Consider the following 23,936-nt stretch of genomic DNA (forward strand, 5'->3'; position numbering starts at 1 on the left):
TAGCAGGGCTGCAGGAGGCAGTGCGTGCCTGACCACACTCTCCTCTTTTTTCACCCTTCTAATAGCATTGGACAGTCAAAAAAGCAGTGAAAGAAGAAAGGCATGTATTAAGGAATTTGTTATGCAGGATGCACTCAGGCTTGACGCCAGTCTCAGCCATGTAGATGAGACTTAACCCAACAGTTTGTTATCTCTGTACCCTGCTGTATTTACAGGATTGCAAACTGAGAGCAGAATTGAACCTGAGGAATCATTTTTCAGAATCATGGGGCTTTTTGTCTATAGGAAGGCAAGATGATGCTGTTAAGAGGCAAAAACTGTTAAGAGATCTGGGTTCATAATTAAAGATTTCTGATGTGACTCTTTCAAATTAGTTATGAACTCTCATTTTTTACTCTTGATACCAAGGATGATAAGAGGAATGCTCATCTTATTCAGCTGAAGTGTTTAATTTTCCATAACTGTGATGTGCTTTGTGGTGGCAGTACTGAATGTCACAGAAACAGCTATGAGGACCTAGCATTATGTACTTTGATTGAAGATACACAGTCAGATAGCTGAACTGAAAACTGAAAAAAAGTTTTAAAATAACCTTAGAACAGATCAATTGTTCCGCTCCAGTGTGATCTCTCAGTGCAGAATTATGCTGAAGTTAGTCTTGTAAAAGCTTTGTTAGAGGTCGCTTAAGAGCTGTTTTTCAGTCAGCTGCATCAGACAGTGAGTGTTTATCTTCTATTTATTTAATTGCTCACTTCAGTTCACAACTGAGGATGTTTGTTCAAACGGAGGAGTAGTTTGTTCTTCTTCCAAGTACTCTCCTTCTGACCGATGATGTTTCCAAAGCAGCAGCCTTCAATCCCGAGCCCTGTGTCAAGCCCAAGAGGATTGGGTTTAGTTTCTACCTCGTGTCCTCAGCGTGGAGTCAAAGGACAGCAGGAAAAGACGATCCAAAACCAAGGGCAAGTAACACTTTACAGAGTGAGGAGGCTGAGGGCCGAGATGACCCTCGCCACAGCTATGTTTAATACCATGCAATTAAAGCACGTGATTTATGACCGGACAGGGCACCAGTGCTACGTTTTGGCCACAGCCATACACATACCTCGGTACTAGGCAGGCTTGGCCCTACCGTCGGGAAAGGAGCCAATTTCCTTCCCTTCGGGCCGACGGGGCTGTGGGTGACTCCACGCAGGCCCCGCCCGCCGCCAGCGCCGCCCCTCGGGCCGAGCCGCTGCGGCCCCCGATCCGTGTGGGGCCGTGTGGGGCCGTGTCGGGGCCATGTCGCGACACAGGCGGGTTCTGCGGCGGCAGCCCGGCGGGGCTGCGGGGGACTGGGCTGCCGGCGCCGCGGGGCGCGCCCGGGCCGAGGCCCTCAGGGAGGTCGGCGTGGACGAGGTGGTGGAAATGGCGGTGCAGCTCGCCCTGGAGCGGTTCCGGAGCGGGGACGAGGCGGGTGCGCGGCACAGCCCGGCCCGGGGGCAGCCTGCGGCTGTTGGGAGGGCGCTGGCAGCGGGTCAGGGAGGGGATCCTGCCCCTCTGCCCGGCCCTAGTGAGGCACGGCTGGGGTGCTGTGTCCGGCTCTGGGCTCCCCAGCACAGAGACAGGGAGCCACTGCAGGGGTCCGGCAGAGACCACCGAGATGAGATGAGAGGTCTGGAGCATCTCTTATCAGGAGAGGTGTGGGAGTTGGTCCTGTTAAGCCTAGAGGAGACCGAGAGGGGATCTCACTAATGCATACGAACATCTTCAAGATGAGTCCCAGGAAGGCGGTGCAGACTTTTTGGTGGCAGGACAAGGAGCAGTGGCCATAACTTAAAACACAAGAAGTTCCACCTGAACATGAGGGAGAACTTCTTTCCTTTGAGAGTGGCAGAGCACTGAAACTGCTGCCCAGGGAAAGTGCTGAGTTTGCCCCTCTGGAGACATCCCAAACCCTAGATGTGTTCCTCTGTCAGCTGCTCCAGGTGACCCTGCAGGGGGTTGCACTGGCTGGTCTCCCTTCCAATCCTAGCAATTCTGTGGTTCTGTAACACTGAGTTGTCAAGATTAGTGCCTGTTGCATTGTTACTGTTTTCTCATTATTATTTATCATTCTTCTAGAGATGGAATTTCCTTCTAGTTTCACTAGTACTGAAAGAGCATTTGTTCACCGTCTCTGTCAGTCTCTTGGACTGGTATCTAAAAGCAAAGGGTGAGTCAGGGTACAATTTTCAGTTTTTTGATGCAGACCAATAGAATTTCAAGACTAATGATAACCTGACTGATGTTTTCAACATACTCAACTGTGTTGCAAGGAATAGTATTAGAGAAAAAAGTGTAAAAGAGAAATGAGCATCTGTGTTTGTTGCTGTATGCATGCTTGGAAAAGCTTGTGACATGCCTTTTGGGACAGCTTGCTTTTATACTTTGTGGATTTAATGGCTCCATTAAAAAAGCTTCTCACTGTGATTTCTGGTTTTTTTTCCCAAAGATTTTGCATAGCATCTCCTACCTTGACAGATAAAAATCAACCTAGAGTAGGTTCCTTTTTCCTAAAATATGTTTTCTTCTCCCGCCGACAGAAAAGGAGCCAATCGCTACCTGACTGTAAGGAAGAAGGATGTATCAGAGGCACACGCAGGCATGACTTGTGGCTTGGCTCTCCGTACAAAACACGCTGTTCGGAGTCTGATTCAGCGCTTTCCCGTCACAAATAAGGAAGGCACGGAACTCCTGCCAAGGACAGAGCGAGGAAATGCCTGTGCTGTTGAATCTGGTACGTTGGGCGTGTGTTCTGCTTTGGACTTGTCCATCGCCACCACTTGGAAAAACCACCTGCAGCCCAAAGACAAAAGAAACCTCTTTGTGTTCTGTCCCCTCTCGTGTCCTAACAGACACCTTCTTGCAAACGCATTAATTTTCCTTACTTTTAAGGTCTTTTAGAACTGGTGCTGTGAGGAACTTGGGAAGTCATATCATGCACATGGTGATGTCCACCTTGTGTTGTGTTACTTTAGAATCTTTGAGGCAGTTCCAGCCAAACCTTTTTGGAAGCACAGTTTGAAATGTGGCTCCATAAAAGTTCTGTGAGGTGGGATTGAAGAGTCAGTGTTCCCCTGCTGCTGTAAGAACACCCATATGAGAAAATGAAGTTGTCTGTTCTGCTTGTAGAAATTAATGTCCTTGATAAATGAAGAATTTTAATTTTTATTTCTTCATCTCTACAAAATAGATTTGGTCCTTAAGAGACTACTGTCCAGACTTCTTGATTTCTTGAATATGGAAGAGTTCACTGAAAGACAAACTTCTGATAAAATGTTGGGTTTTTTTTTTTAAAAAAGCAAGGTTTTAATCTAGATTATTGCTTTAGCAGCTACAAGTGGAAGAGTTACAGTGTGTTTCTGTGTGCAGAGATGGGTGTAGTGAACAGAAAACACTTGTACCAATATGCCTTGTTTAATGGCATGGTTCTGATAGGTGGTGTCTGTTCTTGAAGTGCTTCCTTTGCTGTTCTTTCCAATTGTTTCAGTTGTTTAATAGGATTGTTTAATGAACAGAGGGAAGCTATAATGCAAGGACTGAAATGCAATGTCTTAGGAATGTAAGGGATAAGTTAATGAGCAGTCTAATATTTGCCTTTCTCCGCATCTCAAGAATGTATTTTTAGTTCTCCCGATCTCTTAGTCTGTGTTTATCTTGGTACAACAGAGCTTGAAATTTAGTATATGAATCTGTTACTGACATTACCTATGTATAATTGAGTTTACAGCAAGCTTTTCATTCTTCTGGAAAATAATTCTCAAGGAATTAGAGAGTAGCACTTGCAATGATGGATGTGAAGTAGCTGCCTCAGAAGATGTGCCCGTTTGTTGGCTACTTATGCACTACTTTGTAACACATCACACTGCTGTGTGGGGGCCAGGACTCTTGATACAGCATGCTTGCATTAGTATGATTTCAGGCAAAGGCGTGGAATAGCTTCAAGGTTTACCCCTGGAAGTGTGTATTTCTAGGGAGAACTGCAGGTGTGAAATGTGGGCGCAGATACAAGGGCCACCAAAATCCACCGGGCTGTGTTCTCTGGTTTAGTTTCTGTTTCTCCTTTTGCTCTTTGTGGGCTTTTTTGACTTGGAGCAATGCTCTGGAAGAGTCTGGTTTTGTTCAAAATAGCTATGAAAGTAATAACTGTTTTGAAAGATATTTATTTCAAGCACTGCAGGAGGACATGTTGCTATAAATATGACTTCTAAATGTGCGATGGGTTTGTCACTTTACCCACAGGGATGCATCAAAAGTCAGCAATGTTAATTTTTCAGTACAGTTTTTGAGCAGTGTTTTTGTGACCTTCCTCTGTATCTGCATAAATAAACTTTTACCTTGTCTTCACAGAAAACAAAGAAGTAAACAAGATAACTTTTCGACTTAATGATGGTATCCCCCAGGTCCCAGGGAAAAGAGGGGAATCAGAGTTTGATTCCTTCAGGCAGTCACTACCAGTTCTTGAGAAACAGGAAGAAATTGTCCAAATAATAAAGGACAATAAAATTGTTTTGATCATAGGAGAGACTGGATCAGGAAAAACTACGCAAGTATGTTTCTTCAATTAAATAAAAACTAGAACAGTATTTATGACAATTGTGTAATATTTGTGATACGGGATATTTTGATGCTATTTTAAGGCTTTTCTTTTCCTGTATGATTGAAAATCTTGTTCCAATTCACTTTCTTGCTTTTGAAACACTAAGCCAGTAGATAGGTACTAAAAGCATAAATGATTCCTCACAATTTTCTGGTTGATACAATTTTTTCATTAAAACAATACAAAATATTGAAGGGAAAGTAGCTGTGATGTTTGTATAGCCCTTTTTCTTCTAAGGTAGTTCTGTTCTTAGTACCCAGAGTATTTTTTGTGTTAAAATGAGAGATTATCTACCGGAGTTTTATTTTAGATTTCTCTGAAGCAGGAGGGAGACACTGCAAGTTTTTTCTTTAAAAAAAGCCTAAAGAGTTTATACGTAGAAATTTATTTTCCACTGCTTCAGGTATGCTTGCCATGATAATCCTAATGAAAAGTCTTTTGCAATGTGTAATACTGAGATGCAGTTAAATTGTTTCCCTGTGCTAACTAAGCTGTGACTTTCTCAAAAAGTAAATTGGAACCACTTCTTTACAGATTCCTCAATTTATCCTTGATGACTGCTACAAGAATGGAACTGCCTGTCGTGTGTTCTGTACTCAGCCCAGACGTTTAGCAGCTGTTGCTGTGGCTGAAAGAGTGGCAGCAGAAAGAAGAGAGAAGATTGGCCAGACAATTGGTTACCAGATCCGGTTAGAAAGCAGGTACTAATGGTATTTCTGAGTGCCAGTTGATCTTGTGTTGGTCTTGTGAATCTTGTGCACAGGTAAACTGCAGTGTGTTTGGGTTGCAGCCTCCCAGGTGGGATATGTTACTGCAGGTAAGGAATACGTAAGAGGGAAAAGGATGGCTTTCTTGCTGTGTTTTGCAGTTTCATGTAGTAGGTTGTCTTGTAGAACTGAATCTCAGGTATTTTCTGTTGACTTCTTCTGCGGAGTGTATGCAAGGAAATCTTTGTCTGATTTTCAGATCAAGTCTACACTTTCTTTTTTATTTTTTTTTCTTCCCCCCTCTCTACTTGTAACAAGTGTGGATCCAAAAGTTCTGCAAGCTTTGAAGGTAGGTGTGAAGACCAGCATGCTGTAAGAAATGTTATGTAGTGTGAGTTGATAGGAGTCATAAAAGGGAAAACAACAAAATTGGAAAGCGACTGATGGAGATGAGCATTATTTATTAGTCTAGTTTGGGCTAAATTTACTCTTCTTCAGCTTCTGTGTTTAAAACATGAAGTGAAGTAAAAGTAGAGATTTCAGTATCACATGATGAATTTGTCTGTAAAGCAGAGCATGAATGGATTGTGTGGGGTTTTTACATCTTTGCACCGTGTAGCCAAATGACATTTCAGGGAAGGGCCAGCAGTTGGGATATGAGTGACCAGAAGATGGCAAAAGGTTGTGTTGCTTGAGTGAACAAAGATAACACACAGCTGATGAAAATGAATGCGCTTGAGCAACAAAGCCGCAGTAAGAATTCAAATGTGTGTACGAAAGCTCACAAGGATATAAAGAGATTAGAAGAGCTGGTGAAGATGTATCACAAATAAGCTGTATAATTAATATATGGAAGTACTATGCTGGCAGAAGAAGAGCAAAGTCAGGTGAAAATGGAAGAATTGCTGGAAGCAGTGCAGGAAATCCAGCTTGAGAGGAATCAATACAATTGCTGCAGAGAAACACTAAAAGGGAGAAATAACAATATTTTGAGCTGTGGACAAAAAAAAATCTGGAATGGAGATGTTTAGAGGTGTTTATAGTAAGACAGAAGTATAATTTTTAAGGTTTTCTTTTAGGATGGCAGTACCAGAGGGAGTAGCGACAATTGCTGTTTTTATTGGGACAGCTTCTCTCAGTATAGAATTGTAACATTTTAGTAGTTTGACCTTCTGAAGGAGCAGAGGATGAAGCAGATGACTTTGTGATTTAGTCAGCTGTACTGTATTGTGTCCTCAAGGCAAGGCTTTGGGAGCTGTGGGGAGGCTTCTGTGAGGAGGTGCCAGAAGCCTCTCCCGTGTGTGACAGAGCCGGTGCCAGCCAAGACAGACCTGCCTGTGGCCGAGGCTGAGCCCATCTGTGATGGTGGCAGTGCCTCTGGGACAGTGGGGAACAGGGGAGGAAAACCTGCACAACAGAGGCAGCAGTTCAAGAAGAGCAGTGAGAGCAAGCAGAATTTCTTCACGCTTCTCTTTTACTTCCTTATTTATTAAAGTCTGAATCTTATTTTTTCAATTAATCTGTTGTCCAAAGTTTTGGGGCGCAAGCACTACAAATTGTTAGGAAATGTCTGGGAAAAGGCACCGGTTAAAAACAAGTGGTGTGCAGGAGTCTTTTGGGGAGAGAACTGTAATTCCTCTTGTGGTCAGCAGCTGCTTTAATTTTTGATCCCTGGAAAGCTAGCTGCCTTTAAATGGTGCAAAGCCCCTGAGCTGTCTGTGTGATGTGTTCCATAGGGTTTCTCCAAAGACACTGGTAACATTCTGCACTAATGACATGCTCCTTGGCACGCTGATGGCAGGAGACAGCACCCTCTCCACCGTGACCCATGTTATTGTGGTGAGCATCCTGTGGTCTTTCATGTGGGGTGGGGCAATATGTATTGCCTTGGAAAATGAGGTCCTCATTTGTTTTATTTAGATTTGCTGAGCACTTCAGGTGTTTTTGTTTGGTAGAAGATGAATCAGCTTTAGAGACTTTCTTAGTCCTTAGAGTAGCATGATTGTTTTGTGGAGTTTGTTGTTTTTCTGCGTGTTTGTGTTTTTTCCTGTAAAAATAGTTTATTTTCATGGCAATGATTACTTGTGGAATCAGGAGGAGTGGAGAAAGACAGAAGTGTAAATTTTTCTGAACTTCCCCTGTCAGCAGCAAATCCTTAGGGAGGCTTACATGGATGTGGTTCAATGTGATTGTCTCAGAATTCCTGTTATCATTTGTTTTAGCAATAGCAGGTTTTCAGTCCATTTGTTTGCCCAGAGTTTTCTAGATAATGTGGAGGCTAATGGCTAACAAATTATTCAGATGTGTTCATTTATGAGTATGCTAATATTCCTATTGTGGAATTTAATAAGGAAGGGGAACTAGAATGCTTATGGCAAGATTGAAGTCCTGAAGATTAAAAGATAAGTTTAGGTGCCTGCCTGTTTATCAAAGTTAAAAAGGCATGAGAATGATCTATGCATTCTTGATGTCAGCCTACAAGCCTTGTATTTTGAGTCCTTGTTTCCTTCATTCATAATAGAAATCAAAACAGAAGAATGACAGAGATGATGAATCAGTTAGGTGCCTTAATTTATAGGCTTTGTGTGGCTTTGACTTGTCTAAGCAATCTGTCTGTTTTTTCTGATTATGTGGTGTCATCCATTTCTTTAAATGCTCATCAGTGGTGAAGTGAGAATTTATGAAAATAAGATTTGTAGGATTTGTGGTTTGGGGCGTTTTCTTGAAATTTGGCTTCAAATACAAAATCAGAGAGGTCTCAGATATTCACTTTAGCCTCTAAAGTTAAGGTGCGTACAGCTTCAGCATGGCAACGCACTCAGTGCTGATAAAAACTTTTTGAAGTGTTTTTTTTTTCCCTTATGGATAGTTTTTAAATAAAACCCTATTACTTAAACTAGACTTACACATTTTAAGGCCTCTGTAATGTGCCACCAGATCATGTATTTAATTTTTTTAGAAAAGTTTGTTTTTGTCAGAAGTTGTGATCCTGAATCTATGATGGCTTTTTATCTCTTTTTTTTTTCCTTTTGTTGCAGGATGAAGTACATGAGAGGGATAGGTTCAGCGACTTCTTGCTAATAAAACTGAGAGATGTGCTGCAAAACCAGCATCATTTAAAACTAATTCTTTCTGGTGCTGCTGTAGATACAAATCTCTTTATTAGGTATTTTGGAAGCTGCCCAGTAATACATAGTAAGTCTTGATCTTAACTCTTAAATCTGAGTATACCTGCCCTGAGACTCAGAGATCTTAGTAAACTGTAGCAAACTATTCTGAGTAAAGGCAGGTGCTGAATACACTGAGAGTTCCAGGAATCCTTGTTCTTTGTGTATTCAGGTTTCTTGTTTCTTGACTATTTGCACCTCGTTCAGAGTGAAGTGTTTTAGTCACTGGGAGTTCTGTACATGCAGGTACATCCTGCCCCCCTCCACTGTTAATTGAAGAAGTAGGAAGAGGTTATTGAAGTGCTGTCTTCATGCTGATACAGGACTTAGGAGCTACATGAGTGTGATACATATTAATACATTCCAGTAGAATCTCACTCTTCAGGCTTGGTGAAGGTTGTTACTGGCTACTGGATGAAACACAACTAACTGTAGCTGTTCAGTTCAGAAATACAGGCTCAGGCAGATTGGGTTTCACATGAAAAAAGAATGACATGATTCTTTGATTTAAAGAAAATTAGTAGCCCTTCATCTAGGTGAATATTCAGAAAAGGCATCCAGTTTCTCTTCGTTTGTGTTCAGACTCAGTTACCTGCAGTTAGATTACGTTCAAATGCAAAGAAAAGTTACCATTATTGCTGTTTTAATTTCATGTGACTGATCTTTAGTAGAGGCAAAATATAAATGTGTGGGAGATGGGGGGGTTTTGTGGGTTTGCACACTCCTGGCTTGAAGGTTTCCCCCCCTTTTTTTTTTTTTTTCTTTTTTTGAGAATTTAAGAACTAAAAGAAGCATCTTTGTCTGTTCATGTAATGTAAAAGGTTTGATTCTCCTTCAGCATTATGGCTGACAAAATCCTGACCACAGAAACCAACATTTTGTAGCTGTGGATTGCTGTAGTACACAGAGCTTGTGCTCAGTGTTGGAAGGCTTCCTCTGTGACAGCTTCTAAAAGTGTGTGAATTGTGGATTGCTCTTTCTGAAGGAAAATCCTGAGAGATTCTGAGTCAGCTTAAGGGACAAGAAATCAAAATGCAGAGATTTGAATTCTTCATGCAAAAAGCATCCTTTAATGTCCACAGATAAGGTCTAGAAAACAGTCATGTTGAAAAAGAAATCAGGATAAATTATGAGAAGGGAGAGGCCACTGGGATGTCTCATGTGTCAAGAAGTATTCAGTAAAGAAAGCTCAGCTTTGCTGAATAAGTTGAGGACATGGAGATAAGAATCTCTTCTCACATACTTCTGATCAAAAGAAAGTAGTTCAGTACAAAGATGTACTGTCTCCGTGTGGAACCTTGCAAAAAGCTGTATTAATTGCTTATTAATTCATGAAATTTTAAATCCAGGTGGCAGACTTACATGGCAAGTTCTTGTTTGTAACCCTAAACAAAAACGGCTGTTCTCTTTTTCTCATTAAAAACAAATGAATAACTGTCAGTCTTATGAACATCTCCTGCTGTAACACTTGATAAAATTGAAGAGGTTGAGGAGAAACAAGGTGGCATTTTACTTTGTTTTGTATAATTCTGAGAAAAATAAACTCCAGTGAAGATAGTTTTTGAAAAAATGAATGCTGTAAGTGAAGCTAGTGAATATATAACCTTTTATGGATTTTTTTCTATTTTAGTCCAAGGCAGGCCTTTTGAAGTTAAAGAGTTGTTTCTGGAGGACATTTTACGAAGCACTGGGTATACAAACAAAAAGATGGTGAAGTACAAAGAAGAGAAGCAGCAAGGTCGGTGGACTTGTTAATTGTAAGGGTTGGCCATGAGAATCATTGGTTGATTGAACAAAGAATTAACAGGATACTTTTCTGTTAAAATTCCAAAGTCAGGAGATTAAATGAGATGTGATTAGATGACAGCAAGTATTTTTAAGCTCCCAGTATTTACATTACTGAAATAGTTTATGCAATTAATGAAAAAAATCACTTTGATTTGGTGGTTGCATTCTTTTTTCTTTCAGTTGATAAATGTCATCTGTTTTCTAATTATTACGCTGTAGAGTTATAGAGAACTGGGGGCTGTGCCCACATGAATACTAAAGAAGCATAGGATGCTCTGTACCTTTGGGTGCAAACTAAAGTGCAGCTATTAAAGCAGGCAGGACTTTGTACAGTCTTGCACTAAATGGACAAGTTGTTGCCTTCAGTAACATTTTTCACTGCTTTCTTCAGGCATGGATGTATTTTTTGTGTTAACACTCTTGAGCTAAACATCATTGGTTTTCAGTTGATAAGTAGATACTGCTTCAGAAGTTTTCCTGGCACCTGAAAGTAATGATCCCAGTGATTATTTAAAGAAATTAAAAAAAAAAAAAAAAAAAATGCAAACCCCAAAGCTATAACATACAGTCCTAACTGGATATTTATCACAGTGCTCATCTCTGATCACTGGGGGCAGAAAAGTTCAGTTAAGACACTGGTGTTTTCTAATGTTTCTTCCACTTGTGTAGAAAAATAAGTTGTTATGTGCAGGGACTGTCTCGCTTGTCTTCAGCATTCCATTTCTGGAAAAAGATCTGGGCTGAGATTGTGTGGAAGGTGATTACTTAAGGAAGACCCTTTGAATGCAGTAGTTTGAAATAATGGTGGCTTGGGGGGTGAAACACCAAAGTGGTGGGTTTTACCTCGTTCTTATAGCCCTTGTTTGCAGTGTGCACTTCGGGTACCCTTAAACATGTCATTTACGTTGGACTGGTAGTAGCATTCTAGATTAAATAAGAGAGGTTGAATAGGTAAAACTTGGACCTGCTGGAACTATCTTTTTTAGTAGAAAACAATGGACAATAAAGATGACTCAAACTTTCTTGGGGAATATTTTGCATTCTAGAAGAGAAACAGAAGTACGCTCTTGCTGAGTGGTGTTCAGCTCAAGGCAACAGTAACAAAAGGACATCTCGGAGACAAAAATCAGTTCCAAGGGCAAATGAGGAGTACAAATGGTTGGATGATGGTGGTGACACAGTATTTAATCAACTGGTAAGTTTTTTCTTTAGTTGGAAGAGACATTTATATTTGTGTTGTATTACTAGCCATTTAAAATCTGTTTTCTACAGGTAGTTCTGTAGAGTCTTTGGGGATATTAACCTATTTTAAAGATTACTTGAGTGGGGTGAACTGCTGTAGCTGAAGTGTGCTCTTCAGTTAGGGTGGTTGTACACAGCTTTTCCTCAGATCAAATGGCTCGACTGCCATTGTGTTAGTACTTGCATCTGACAAAATCAATGCATTGATACCTGAGTGCTGGATTTCTGGTTGCTGCTGGGAAAAATTACCATTCAAATTCTTTGTGGGTAATGTATGAGAATGAAGACAACTCTTGGAAGAGATTAATCTTTCAGTATTGTTTTTTATCTTCAGACTGAAAAAGATGTGAATTGCCTTGAACCGTGGATAGTAAAAGAAATGGATTCCTGTCTTTCTGACATCTGGTTGCATAAAGATACTGATTCGTTTGCTCAGGTGTTAAATCTTATTTTAACTGAAAATGTCAGTGGTAAGTTTCATGTGCTATTACATAAGAAAAAAGCAACCTCAAATTTACTTTGATTTTTATGGCTACTTTTATCTCCAGTTTCAAATGTTGTTACCTTTACATTCTGATGCCTACTGAAAAATTGGATAGGGCTAGCAGAATTAATGAGTTGCTTAGTTAGTTGATGATGTTGTTTTCAAGTATTGACAGAAGTGTGTTTCTAAAAGAGTGTGGAATTGACATGAAGTGACTGCAGAGATAAAGTGAGGAAACAAATTCTCTTTGGGCTGGAATTTGAAAGCAATATTTGTACTATATTTAGATGAAGAAATAACATTTCTACGGGGTTTGTGGATTTTTTTGTTTTACTTCTCAGTTGATTATAGGCACAGTGAAACTGGTGCGACTGCTCTGATGATTTCTTCAGGGAGAGGCTTTTTGAGTCAAGTAGAACAGTTGATCAGCATGGGAGCAAGTATCCACTGCAAATCATCTAATGGCTGGTAAAAACAGAGAAACCAAAAGATAGATTTATTTGTCAATACAGGAGAAAGAAAGAAAGAAAATTCTTTAACATCTAAATTAATTTGCTAACTTATCACACTGCTGTAAGAACTGTAGATTTTGACAGCCTAAACAGTTTCTAACTCCTGTTAATCACATTGTTTTCTGTAAATTCTAAATGGAATTCTTAATTACATGGTCTTGATTATGAGCTATAAACTTTGTTTCAGTAGGTCTTATTTAAGACACTGCTTAGCAGAACAACTGTAATCTACTGAATTGGACCAAAATGTTTGGCAGTTTGTATTTTCATGGAGTTACCTATATCAGAAGATCTTTCTGTTACGTTTCTAAATATGTTGTAGCATGTAAAAATATTTGTGAATCTGTAGAAGCTCAAGTTCTGTGGTCATGGAGTATGTCTTCATCTAAGCAGGGAAGTACAGTTTGTAACTGTAGTATGGAATGATAAGAATTAGGATTCCAGGGGTCTGATATCTGGTACTAACATTTGAAAAACTTGGGAAGAAATGCAGTTTAAAGGTGTAAAACAGTGAAGTGCATTGTGAGGAGGACAGCTTCTGAAAGACCTGAAATAGCCAAATGTTAAGCCTGGGGTGTGACTTTTGGAGATGACTTCAAGGGTACTGCAAACAGGCAGGTCTGATCTCTGCACGTTGTTGTGGGCTTTTTAAAGGAATGGCACCTCCTTCCTCCTCATTTCCTTGTGCATGTTTGCCGGTGCTCCTGTGTACAAGGACATTCTTTTGTGGTAAAGAACTGTAGTTACCTAAAAGTCAGATAGCTGTTAACACCTATTTCAAATGGGAAGTTGAAGATCCAGCAATAACTGAGAGATAACTGAGAGAAATGGGTACAAAAGTCTGGTGTCAATTGCCTCACCTGATGTGCTCTTCATCTTCATCTTTTGAAGTGAAAAATCTAATAGAACTACTTGTGCAACTCTTTCAGGATGGCTGTGGACTGGGCTAGGCACTTTGGACAGACAGAGGTTGTTGATCTGTTGGAATCCTACAGGTAAGCTGTAGCTATTTTGCAGAAGGAGTTGTATATGATAGTGGTGGGGAATTTGAGGTTTGTGTTCTTTGAATCAGAACAGGTTTTAGCTTTTCATGCTGTAAAATCTGGACTGAATAGCAATACCTATTTTTTTAAGAATAAGAATTTCAAAACCAAACAACTTTGTACTCAGTATCGTATTGTTTATGTTTGCACAACTTGCTAATTGTATGCTATGTGCCATTTTCTTTTCACATGCTTACTTTGCAAACAAATCTGTCATGTGTTTTTATCTGTATATTTTTTATATGCAATAGGCATGTTAAAGAAAATTGACAGAAGTAATGTGTACACTAGGCCATTCAAGAATGCTTTTCTGATTAACTTACAGTTATCATAGTTGAGGTAGTGTTTTGTAAAGATTATATTTATTATAATTTCTCTTAGTGCAGTTTCTGCTAGTGGGAAATTTTTGGAGAATACGTATCTCTTAAATATTTTTCCTTGAACAGATAAATGAGAAGTATCTTTACACTTTCATTTGCTTATGGTTCTGTTTCAATGAAGTTGAAGAAACCTAAAGTTAGCACTAATAAATGAAGGGGCATCCTTTGTTGGGTTAACATTGAAATCAGTGAACAGCAATAGTATGGTGGTTCCCTTCTGCTACACTTCAGCATTAGAATTCAAGACCAATAATCGTGTTGGTCTTGATCTAAGTTTGAGCTGATGGCTCAATGCAAACCCAAAGGGGCAGCCTTGACTCTGGTGTATTTTTCTGTTACAGCGCTTCATTTGCATTTGGAAATCTGGATGAAAGTTCCCTGGTCCAAAATAGTGGTAGTGACCTTAGTGCAGAGGACAGAGAACTACTGGCAGCTTATCATCACAGTTTTGATGATGAAAAAGTGGATCTGGATCTGATAATGCACTTACTTCACAGCATCTGTCATAGTTGTGATGCAGGTAGGTAAATACCCAACCAGCTGTTGTGGCTTTGGCTTCTGATGAATCGTGCTCTTTTTTCAGCAATCCCCAAACGTTAAAACCTTCTGAGTGCTAGTCGACATGTATTTGAATTTTCTGTTTAACTTTGCAAACCCACTTCCTTTTTTAGGAGCAATTTTAATATTTCTTCCTGGGTATGATGAGATAGTGAGCCTCAGGGACCGCATTCTTTTGGATGACAAGAGATTTGCTGCTAATGCTCACAGGTAAAACCTTTAGTTGCTGTGGCTTTTCATTGCTTCTTTTCAGGATCCTTAAAATGTTCCTTTTGTCTTGCATTAGATACCAAGTTTTCATGCTTCATTCAAGTGTGCAGACTTTGGATCAGAAGAAAGTACTTGAAACTCCACCTTTTGGCATCCGCAAAATTGCAAGTATTAGAGGACTTTGTCCGATGCTACAATGATCTGTTTTGCCTTTGCTTTTACAGTGACTCTAGTTTTGGTGGTTTTGGTTTTTTTGCTTTGCAGATTCTTTCTACTAATATTGCAGAAACCAGCATAACAGTCAATGATGTGGTGTTTGTCATTGACTCAGGCAAGGTGAAAGAGGTAGGATTGCCTTAAATTTTCCTAGTGCAATTCTAAAACACACAGTGCATAAACTTTGGGGAACTTGGTTTTTTTTTCTTTTTACTTTACATGAAAATGAAAAAAAGCTTTTACTAGCTGAGAGCTACTGCCTGTCAGGCAACAGTCCTCGCTGAAAAGTTTCAACATCCATTTGTTTGAAGAGAAATACTGTAAATAGCTAGCTGTCTAAAAAACCTTGTAAAAGCTAATCTAGGTTGATGTATTAATGGATCTCTCTCTTTTGCAATTTAGTATTTCTGCTGGATTTTTAAAACAAGTCGTCAGTTTAGACCACCACCTTCCTGAGACTTAGGGAGCACTGGGAGTTCCTTTTGTCCTACTATTGTATCAAGTCCAAAAATAATCCATGAAGTTTTTAAGCAGTTTTTTTTGCTGTGTTCAGTGCCCGTTCCTAATTACTTGTTCAAGAAAAGTGAGAACACACAATGAGGTAATTTAAGACCTAGTGTACAGCTTTGAAAATGAAATTGGATTTCATAGGTGATATGCCCACCAAATTTCTGAGGTTCTCATAAAGTGTTTTTTTTTGTAATTGTACATCAGTCTTAAGAAAACAAGTAAGTAATTTCCAAGTGAGATAAAAAGGAAAACTTTATTTGGTATAATAATGTAGTTTTACCTGCTTTGTGATATCTCAGAACACAGATTTGACATAGCTTTTACTGACTTGCAATTACCTATTGACTAGAAAATGGTGACTTTCACAAACTGTGGAGCATTAAGGTACTACAAAGGAGATACCATCATAAATTCACTTGAAACTGAGAAGGTACCTTTGTTGCAGAAGCTACTGTATATCTATTAGTGCTTCATACTTTTTAGAAAACTTCTGTTGGTAATCTAAATAACTAGTAACTTTTATTTCATGTACCCTATTGACTTTTCAGTTTATATTCCTTTCTTTGTTTTTCTAGAAGTCTTTTGATGTGCTGGGTCGTGTTCCAGTGCTAAAAATGGGCTGGATTTCAAAAGCCAGTGCTGTCCAAAGAAAAGGCAGGTAATAAATGCCTCATACTGGTTTCCATTTTGCAGATATCCACAATCTGTGTTTCGAATAAAGCACACAACATAGTAACTGTTTCTAGCCTAGTCCAGTGTGTAGGGTCAGTATGTATTTCCTTGGAATAATTTCCCAAGTTGTAGAAGAGTGATGCTCAGGCATTTCCCAAAGGTCTGGGTTGTTTTCCCCCCATTAATTTGTTCTCCTTCCTCTTTCTCCCATGTAGCACCAGCAGTCACAGTGTCCAGTGGGGTGTTTTCACATCTTGTCTGTGGGCAGAGGACTGCCTGTTTCACTTTCTCCAAGCTATCCATGACTTAACAGGCCATGATTATATTCTTCCCAACACAGTGGGTGAGGGCTCAGAAGTTTGTGTAGCAACAAATGCCTGTTTAATCAGTCATACTGGCATTAAGCTGCACATTTGCACATAGATGTATATCAATGAGAGAGCTGGCTGTCTCTCATTCACTCACAAGTTATTTAATCTTTATTCTGCCTTTTACTCCAAGCATCACTTCTGTTTGGGGGATGTGAGAGGAAACAATAAAGTTTGCAACTGATTCCTTACAACAAAGGATGATTGAGATTTGGACTGGTCTTAAGTTAGCAAAAACCCCACAGCACTTTACATTAGATAAGCCTTGTTTTTCTTTCTCCAGATTTCTCAGTGTTGGGTTAAAATTACCATAAAAAATTGCCACACTCTCAAAGATAACTCACGATTGGAACACTCTCACTTTGCGTGTGACTGACAACACTGTCTTCATAGAACTGCTTCTTCTTTTCCATCCTGAGTTTCTGTGTCTGTCTGTTGGCTTTAGGTTTTGTTTTTAGAAAGAAATCCTCATTTTCACCACTTCCCATATTTTATTTTCAAGGGCTGGGCGCTGTCAGCCTGGAGTCTGCTTTCGTCTCTTCAGCAGGCTGCGATTTCAGAATATGTTGGAATTTCAATCTCCAGAACTTCTAAGAATGCCGCTTCAGGTGCATGTTCAGTTAGAAACTGTAACTTTAAAAAATACAATGTCCTCAAACCATACTATTAATTGCAACAAATCATGGGTTTGGGGTTGTTTCCAAATCTTGGTAATCTTTTTTGTTCTGCCTTTTACCTTGCAGGAGATTTGTTTGTTCACAAAACTTCTGACTCCAATTAATTGTCCAGTTGTAGACTTTCTTATGAAAGCTCCTGATCCGCCGCCTGCTGTAACTGTGAGAAATGCTGTGCATATGCTTAAGGTCAGAGAAGGAATAGGTTTAGATGGTAATTGTGTTTGATCCCAAATTTGTGGTGTAGCAGTCTGTCTTACTGACTTCAGTTTGTACTGAAGCCGTTTTTAATTACCTAAGGATGTTCTGAGTTTTTGTTTATTGTCTGTTTTCATTTTGTGTGTGGGGATGTGGTTTTCCATGTCAAGGGAAGAGAGTGTTTTGAAGTCTTGTCTCTGTTAATAGTTTCACTTGCTTTTTTAGTGTTTGGAAACAAGTCTAGTTAATGTCCAGTATTCACATCCTTTCTGCTTTCTCTGTAAAGTGATTTTGTCCACCCTACCCGTCCCCCTCTCCTTTGTTTGTTCATTTGTTTATAAACAGACCATAGATGCCATGGACCCTTGGGAAGATCTCACTGAGCTTGGTTATCACCTCACTGAATTGCCTGTAGAGCCACACCTCGGTAAAATGGTGTTGTATGCTGTAGTTCTGAAGTGCCTGGACCCCGTTCTGACCATTGCCTGTGCTCTTGCCTGCCAAGACCCTTTTGTGCTGCCCACGCTGGCCTCCCAAAAGCGAGCAGCCGTGCTGTGCAGGAAGCGTTTTGCTGCCGGGACGTTCAGTGACCACATGGCCCTGCTCAGGGCTTTCCAGGTAGAATTTCATTTCAGAGAGTTCTGATCACAGCACACCAGCCAAGCAATGCAAATGTACCAAGCCACTTGGACGTAGAGTGGTGGACTGTGCTTAAGTCCTCGGAGAAGACTTTCTTTTTGCCTAGTGGCTTTCCTGGGTATTGGACTCATAAATTTGTGAGGGAACCCTTTTTGTAGCATGTTTTGTTGATATTTTCAAACCTTATAAAATTCTAAATGTTCTAACCATGTGCCTCTTTATATCCTACTACACTGAGCTTCAAATCATGATCTTAATGTAATGATCTTTATTTCTTGTTTTAGCTTGACATAATCATCATTCTAGTGAACATGTAAAGAGAATCTAATTCTTGAACAGAAAAAAGTATCTGGTTTGATACATTAACTTTTGGAGTGGGTTTTGCATTTTATTGACATAAATGTAATCTTTTTTTAAAAATGCAGTTTTAGTTTAAGCCCTTCAAATTAATAGGCAAATGTAAAAACGTTGTCAGGCATGGCAGAAGGCCCGCAGTGACGGCTGGGAGAGAGCCTTCTGTGAAAAGAACTTCGTATCCCAAGCCACAATGGAAATCATTGCAGGAATGAGAACACAGTTGCTTGGCCAGCTTAGAGCCTCAGGTAAAGAAGTTGGAAACAATTTTAACCTTGTTTTAAAGTCAAGCATATAGAAATTGTAACAAAAGTCATGTTCACTGGTGTAATTTTCCTTACTTAATTTGAAATACACCTCCATGTACACATTCATGCAGGGTATGGTGTAGATGAGGAAGTGTGGCTGATCTAACTGAAAGCACCCTCATCTCCACATGCCACTGCATTTCATGTTTTAATAAATTATTCCCAGAGGAAATGTCTTTAAATTGTAGAAAATAGCGATATTCTGTGTTAGTATGAAACCCCTTATCAGGAAGGATTTCAGTGTAATGGTTTCTTCTTGCTGCTGTTAAGGTTGGCAGTGGTGAAAAATGAAACAAATAAGTCATTTATTTCACCTTTAGTTTCTAACTCCTTTTGAGAACCAAAGAGAAGCTAACGTGGTGCTGTTTTGTCTTTTTCATTTGTCAGGTTTTGTGAGAGCCAGAGGAGGAGCTGATATTAGAGATGTTAATGCTAACTCTGAGAACTGGGCTGTGATTAAAGCTGCCTTAGTGGCCGGGATGTATCCCAATCTGGTGCATGTAGACAGAGAAAGCCTGCTGTTGACTGAACCAAAGGAGAAGAAAGTGCGATTTCATCCTACCTCTGTTCTTGGCCAGTCTCAGTGTAAAAAGGTAAAATCACTTGGAATTCATAGTTCAAAAAACACGGCACTAAAATCTCTCCCATGTTTTAGAAATGTCTTTTCCTAGTTGTCAGTACGTTAAAAGCACTATGGGCATTTAACACTACAGCTTTAGAAAATACTGTTCTACTCAGCTGATAGAATTGAAATTGTTTCATTTTTCCATTGTTTCAATTAGTCCTTTCTCTAGATGGAACAAGGCAAAATGGCAAAAAAAAGGTCCCAATTATAAAATTGTTTTAAAGATATAATGATCCCTACTCTTAAAAGCAAGGTTTTATCTGAAACTTTTTTTTTAACATTTCTTTTTGAAGCAAAATATTTTGTTTTTTCATGGTAGGATAATTTGTGAATCTGGTTGAATTCTCTCACGCTTTTTTATTTGCATGTATATTTTTATATGTATCTAATTATACATGTATTTATTTCTCAAAATACAGAATCATAGAATGGTTTGGGTTGGAAGGGACCGTAAAGCTCATCTCATTCCAACCCCTGCCACGGGCAGGGACACCTTCCACTAGTCCAGGTTGCTCAGAGCCCCCCCCAGCCTGGCCGTGAACACTGCCAGGTTGAGGCATGCACAATGTCTGTGGATAAAATGAGAGATACGTTCAAATTTACATTCATTACAGGTAGAGGGTATAATAGCCTGGTCTTACCTGCTCTTGCACAGATTGCCCCAGCAAATGAACAAGCTGCAGCCATCCAGGCCCTCCCTACAGACTGGCTTATATACGATGAAATGACGGCAGCTCACAGGACAGCAAACATCAGGTGCTGCTCTGTTGTGACACCTGTCACCGTGTCCCTCTTCTGTGGACCAGCCAGACTGCCAAGTAATGCCTTGCAGGCATCTTCATCCTTTCGAGGTACACCGGAGTCTGGATTTGGAATGTTTCCGTTGGTGTCCATCAGTGTGTGACATGGAAAGCTTACTTTTCAGTAATATTTAATACATATATTGGCTGATTCTGGAAACAGCGCTGTTATAATTCCTGTAGTTATTCAGGAAGAGTTTGTTGGTCCTGTAAGAAATCTCTCCGTTTTGGGATTCCTTACATATTCAAGTCCATAAATGACACAGTTCCAGGGTATCAGAAACTGCAGTATAGTTCATAAGGAAAGAATGCAGCCACAATGTCTAATGATCATACTGGTACTGAGAAGTGTAGTATGTGTGTTCTTTTTCTACAGACCACTTTATTTGATACATTGAACCAGATTATTGAAATGGCAAGAATAATTTAGAAACAATCAATATGGCAAACAAGTCATGTTGCTTCTAGCTGACACATACATTTTCAAGATAGGTTCTATTGATAATTTTTAATGTCAGGTAACTGCACTATGAACTGTAAGTAATAGAGAAGATATAGAAATTTCCCTTTTTTTCCTCATTTCAATTGAGTCCTGCTGGAATGGAAGCAAAAATAACTGCAGCTAGTTGTCATAGTTTGAATCAAACTAAAAGTCCAACTTATTTCTGAAGCTTTCCTGTCTTGCTTTTAAACTGTGAACCTTAGAGTAGTGTTTATGCTGATTGAATTGCATTTTAGAAAAATCAGGAATCCTAATTAATAGCCATATCTGTATATATATATTTCCTTACTAGGTCTTTAAATCTGCTGTTTTACTAGGAAATAGAGCCACGTGTGGTTTTGCAAACAGCTTTAGGCAAAAGTTGGATAGTGGCCTGTGAATACTGGGGAAGGTACATGAGTTGAGTCACATCATATCAGTACAGGTTTTTACATAGCAGGAGTTTCAGCAGGTCTGGCTACTTGATTGCTGCTATCTGGAGCAAAGACTTTCCAGTGTATTTGCAGAAAAGAAGAGGTAGTTTTACAAATGGTTACATTTAAAAGTCAATTTTAGAAGGAAAAATATTATTGCTGGTAACACAGTAGTATGCAGGTTTTTGTGTGTAAGCAGAAATAATATAGAGATGCTAATGCACCTTTTGTCTTTAATTCAGGGGGATGGGTATCTAATGATAGCAGTGACAGTGAGATGGAGGACAAAACAGCTGCTGATCTGCCACTGCTGAAGCTGGATGAATGGCTCCATCTCAAACTGGACCCTGAAGTAAGAAAGAAATTAGTCCTGGGCTTGTTCATGTAGAAGAATTGTAAAAAGATGTGAAAAGGTGTTTGTAACATTTGAGTAGCCCAGAATTTTCTCCAAGAACGTCATGGTCCATTTGGGTCTCTCAAACCATGTACTCTGTGATTTAACCTTTGCTTGATGAGCTCGTCAGGAATTGAAGGGCTTCAATCCCCTTTGGCACAGAGTTGTCTGTCACGTGAATTCGTGTATTCAACATCCGGGCTGCAATGCTTCATCACCTATCACCCATACCTTTCTGTTCTTTTACCTGTGAGCAAAAAGAAAGAAAATAATTAGTCACCTAAGTCAACAGTGAGAGTGCTCACCCCTCTTCCTCCCTCTTGGTGTGGGTGTCCTGTCTCTCACACAAGGGAGCAGGAAAGCCTCTGCAGTCCAGATGCTGTTGGATCTGCTTCACAAACTTTCTGGGCAGTGCGCTGTTTTAAATGTCTGAGCTTGGTAGATTTGTCCCTTTCCACAGGTCAGCAGATTCTGAAGAGATTCTGCCAGACAAAAGATAATGGCTGCAAGGGACAGCAAGCTGCAGGTGACAGTGGCTGCGTAAGGGCCCTTCTGCTCCTTCTGGCCTCCTGTCCTGCCTGCATGGTGCTCCATCAGGCCATAGCATGAGCTGGGATAGCCAAAATCTGAACAAGAGCTGAGAGAACAGTCACATTGGCATATTGTGCTCTTCTTTCTCTGAGAGAATAACCAAAATCAGATCAAAAAAGGAGCACTTGAAGCTGGAGTTGCTGAAAGAAAGTTGCTGTCAGATTTTGGAAGGAGAAATTTCAAAACCTCTTTGAAATAGAAGTCTTTATGTCATTGAGGAGCTGTGGCGATGGTAGGAGGTAGTTTATGGGTCATGAAACATACAGCTTTACCAGCTCTAATAATAACACTGTCTCTCCTAGATGTGTCCAAAAGAGTAATTTTTAAAAACTGATTTCAATGGAAGCACTTCTGATAACATGGGAATTAGACTACAGTCTTCTGAACTTAGTCATCACACTTGAGCAGGTGTCTCTGTAAGAAAAATGTCACTTAGAGCTCTTTTCCCTCAAGTATGACTGAAGAGTGCATGAGTAGAGACTGATTTGAGAGGAAGGGCATAAAGCATGAAAGGATTGGGTTTTCTCAGAAGATAAAAAGGAAAAAAAAAGTCTGTGGGTTTACAGTACAAAGCTAAGTTTAGTACTTAGAGCTAAATGAAATGTTTCAAAAATTACCTTGCACCCAAGGAAAAGAAAGTAAGTCAGCATCTTAGTTTAAATATGGATTATTCCCCTTCCCCAAGACCTTAGTCTTGCCTTTCATTGTGGGCCCTGTTTATATTAGAATGCCAGGTGCTGCCTGCTGTGAAAAAGACAGGGTCCTCTTACCTGTGTGATCTAATTTTCATCAGTATTTAACAGAACTGGAATTCACTGCAGGCTGCTGGTATGCTGCTGCAACTCAGGCAGAAGTGGCACAGCTTGTTCCTGCGTCGTATGCGAGCTCCTTCTAAGCCGTGGTCTCAGGCTGATGAAACAACTGTAAGAGCAATTACAGCTGTTCTGAGTGCTGAAGAACAGTCTGCAGGTCTGCAGCAGCCTTCAGGAATTGGCCAGAGACCAAGACCTGTGACTTGTGAAGAACTTCCTTTGGCATCTACATGGAAGTCAACCAACAGCAGAAAAAGCTCAACAGAAACTGAATTGTCTGCCTCCTCTCATGCTGAAAAGTAAGATGTTGAGGTCTTCCTCTCACTGTAGGTTGCAATTGATGTATACAAGCTTCACTTAAATTTCTGCTAGTCATAGGAGGTGGAAACCATGGAAATACAGTTGAAAGGTGTTATACTGTTGTGTGCTGCTTTGTAATCCCATAAAGAAGTGTTTCATACCTGGGCCTGCTGTTTGAGAGAGCTGTCAGGAATATTGTCCGTGAATTGTGATGCTTGAGAAGTAGCAGAAGAGGTTTACCAGTAGCATTAAAAAGCAATGCATGATCAGTATGGGATTTTTAGTTAGGGTTTAATAGATTTTGTAGTTGCTGCAATACGTGTGGTCATGCAGTAGCTGACAGGTCGATGTAAAATGTTCAGTGACTGCTTGTGAAACTCAAGGTATGTCCTTTTTAGGGTTTCAGTGAAATCTGCTTCTCCTGCACTCCGCCAACCAAAGAAGTACAAAGAAAAAGACATTTTGCTGTCCAGACGATCCTCAGCTGACAAACCAGCTCAGTCCTCAGTGAAGCCTGCAGAGAGCAGTAGCTGTTCCAGCCCCTGTGCTAGTCCTCCTTCTCCAGTGTCTGGAAAGGTAGAGTTCTCTAACATATCACCCTGCTCTTCCAAAGTAATAGAATTTCTTGCTGATCTCATTCTGCAATTAGGTATTTTACTGATAAATTAGGAACCTAACTTAACTTTCCATTTATAACAGCTGCATAATACTTCCTTCTGGAACTTAAAATCTAGACTAAATATCCTTGTTTCACTAGTTTAATACAGCAAAAATAATTTGTGGACTGCTGAGGTAAAGCTATGCAAAGTAGAAAAAATGAGATTTTAAAACAAAACTTGTTCTAATAAACG

General features: G+C 39.9%; 1 protein-coding gene across 1 annotated transcript; it reads left to right on the top strand.

Annotated features, from left to right (window-relative positions):
* Positions 1-1,267: 1,267 nt before the first annotated feature.
* On the top strand, positions 1,268-23,936 carry LOC128822286 (3'-5' RNA helicase YTHDC2-like). Its single transcript, XM_054003976.1, has 26 exons — positions 1,268-1,453; positions 2,101-2,191; positions 2,562-2,755; positions 4,369-4,568; positions 5,153-5,319; positions 7,062-7,164; positions 8,364-8,520; positions 10,123-10,230; positions 11,327-11,475; positions 11,857-11,992; positions 12,348-12,474; positions 13,448-13,513; positions 14,283-14,461; positions 14,613-14,709; positions 14,786-14,873; positions 14,974-15,054; positions 16,011-16,093; positions 16,978-17,083; positions 17,219-17,338; positions 17,693-17,965; positions 18,462-18,588; positions 19,036-19,241; positions 19,929-20,124; positions 21,231-21,340; positions 22,795-23,084; positions 23,484-23,936. Exons 1-26 carry the CDS (start codon positions 1,279-1,281, stop codon positions 23,752-23,754), a joined length of 3,900 nt encoding a protein of 1,299 aa, XP_053859951.1. The 5' UTR covers positions 1,268-1,278; the 3' UTR covers positions 23,755-23,936.

The sequence above is a fragment of the Vidua macroura genome, chromosome Z, assembly GCF_024509145.1.
Source record: "Vidua macroura isolate BioBank_ID:100142 chromosome Z, ASM2450914v1, whole genome shotgun sequence".
Taxonomy (NCBI): domain Eukaryota; kingdom Metazoa; phylum Chordata; class Aves; order Passeriformes; family Viduidae; genus Vidua; species Vidua macroura.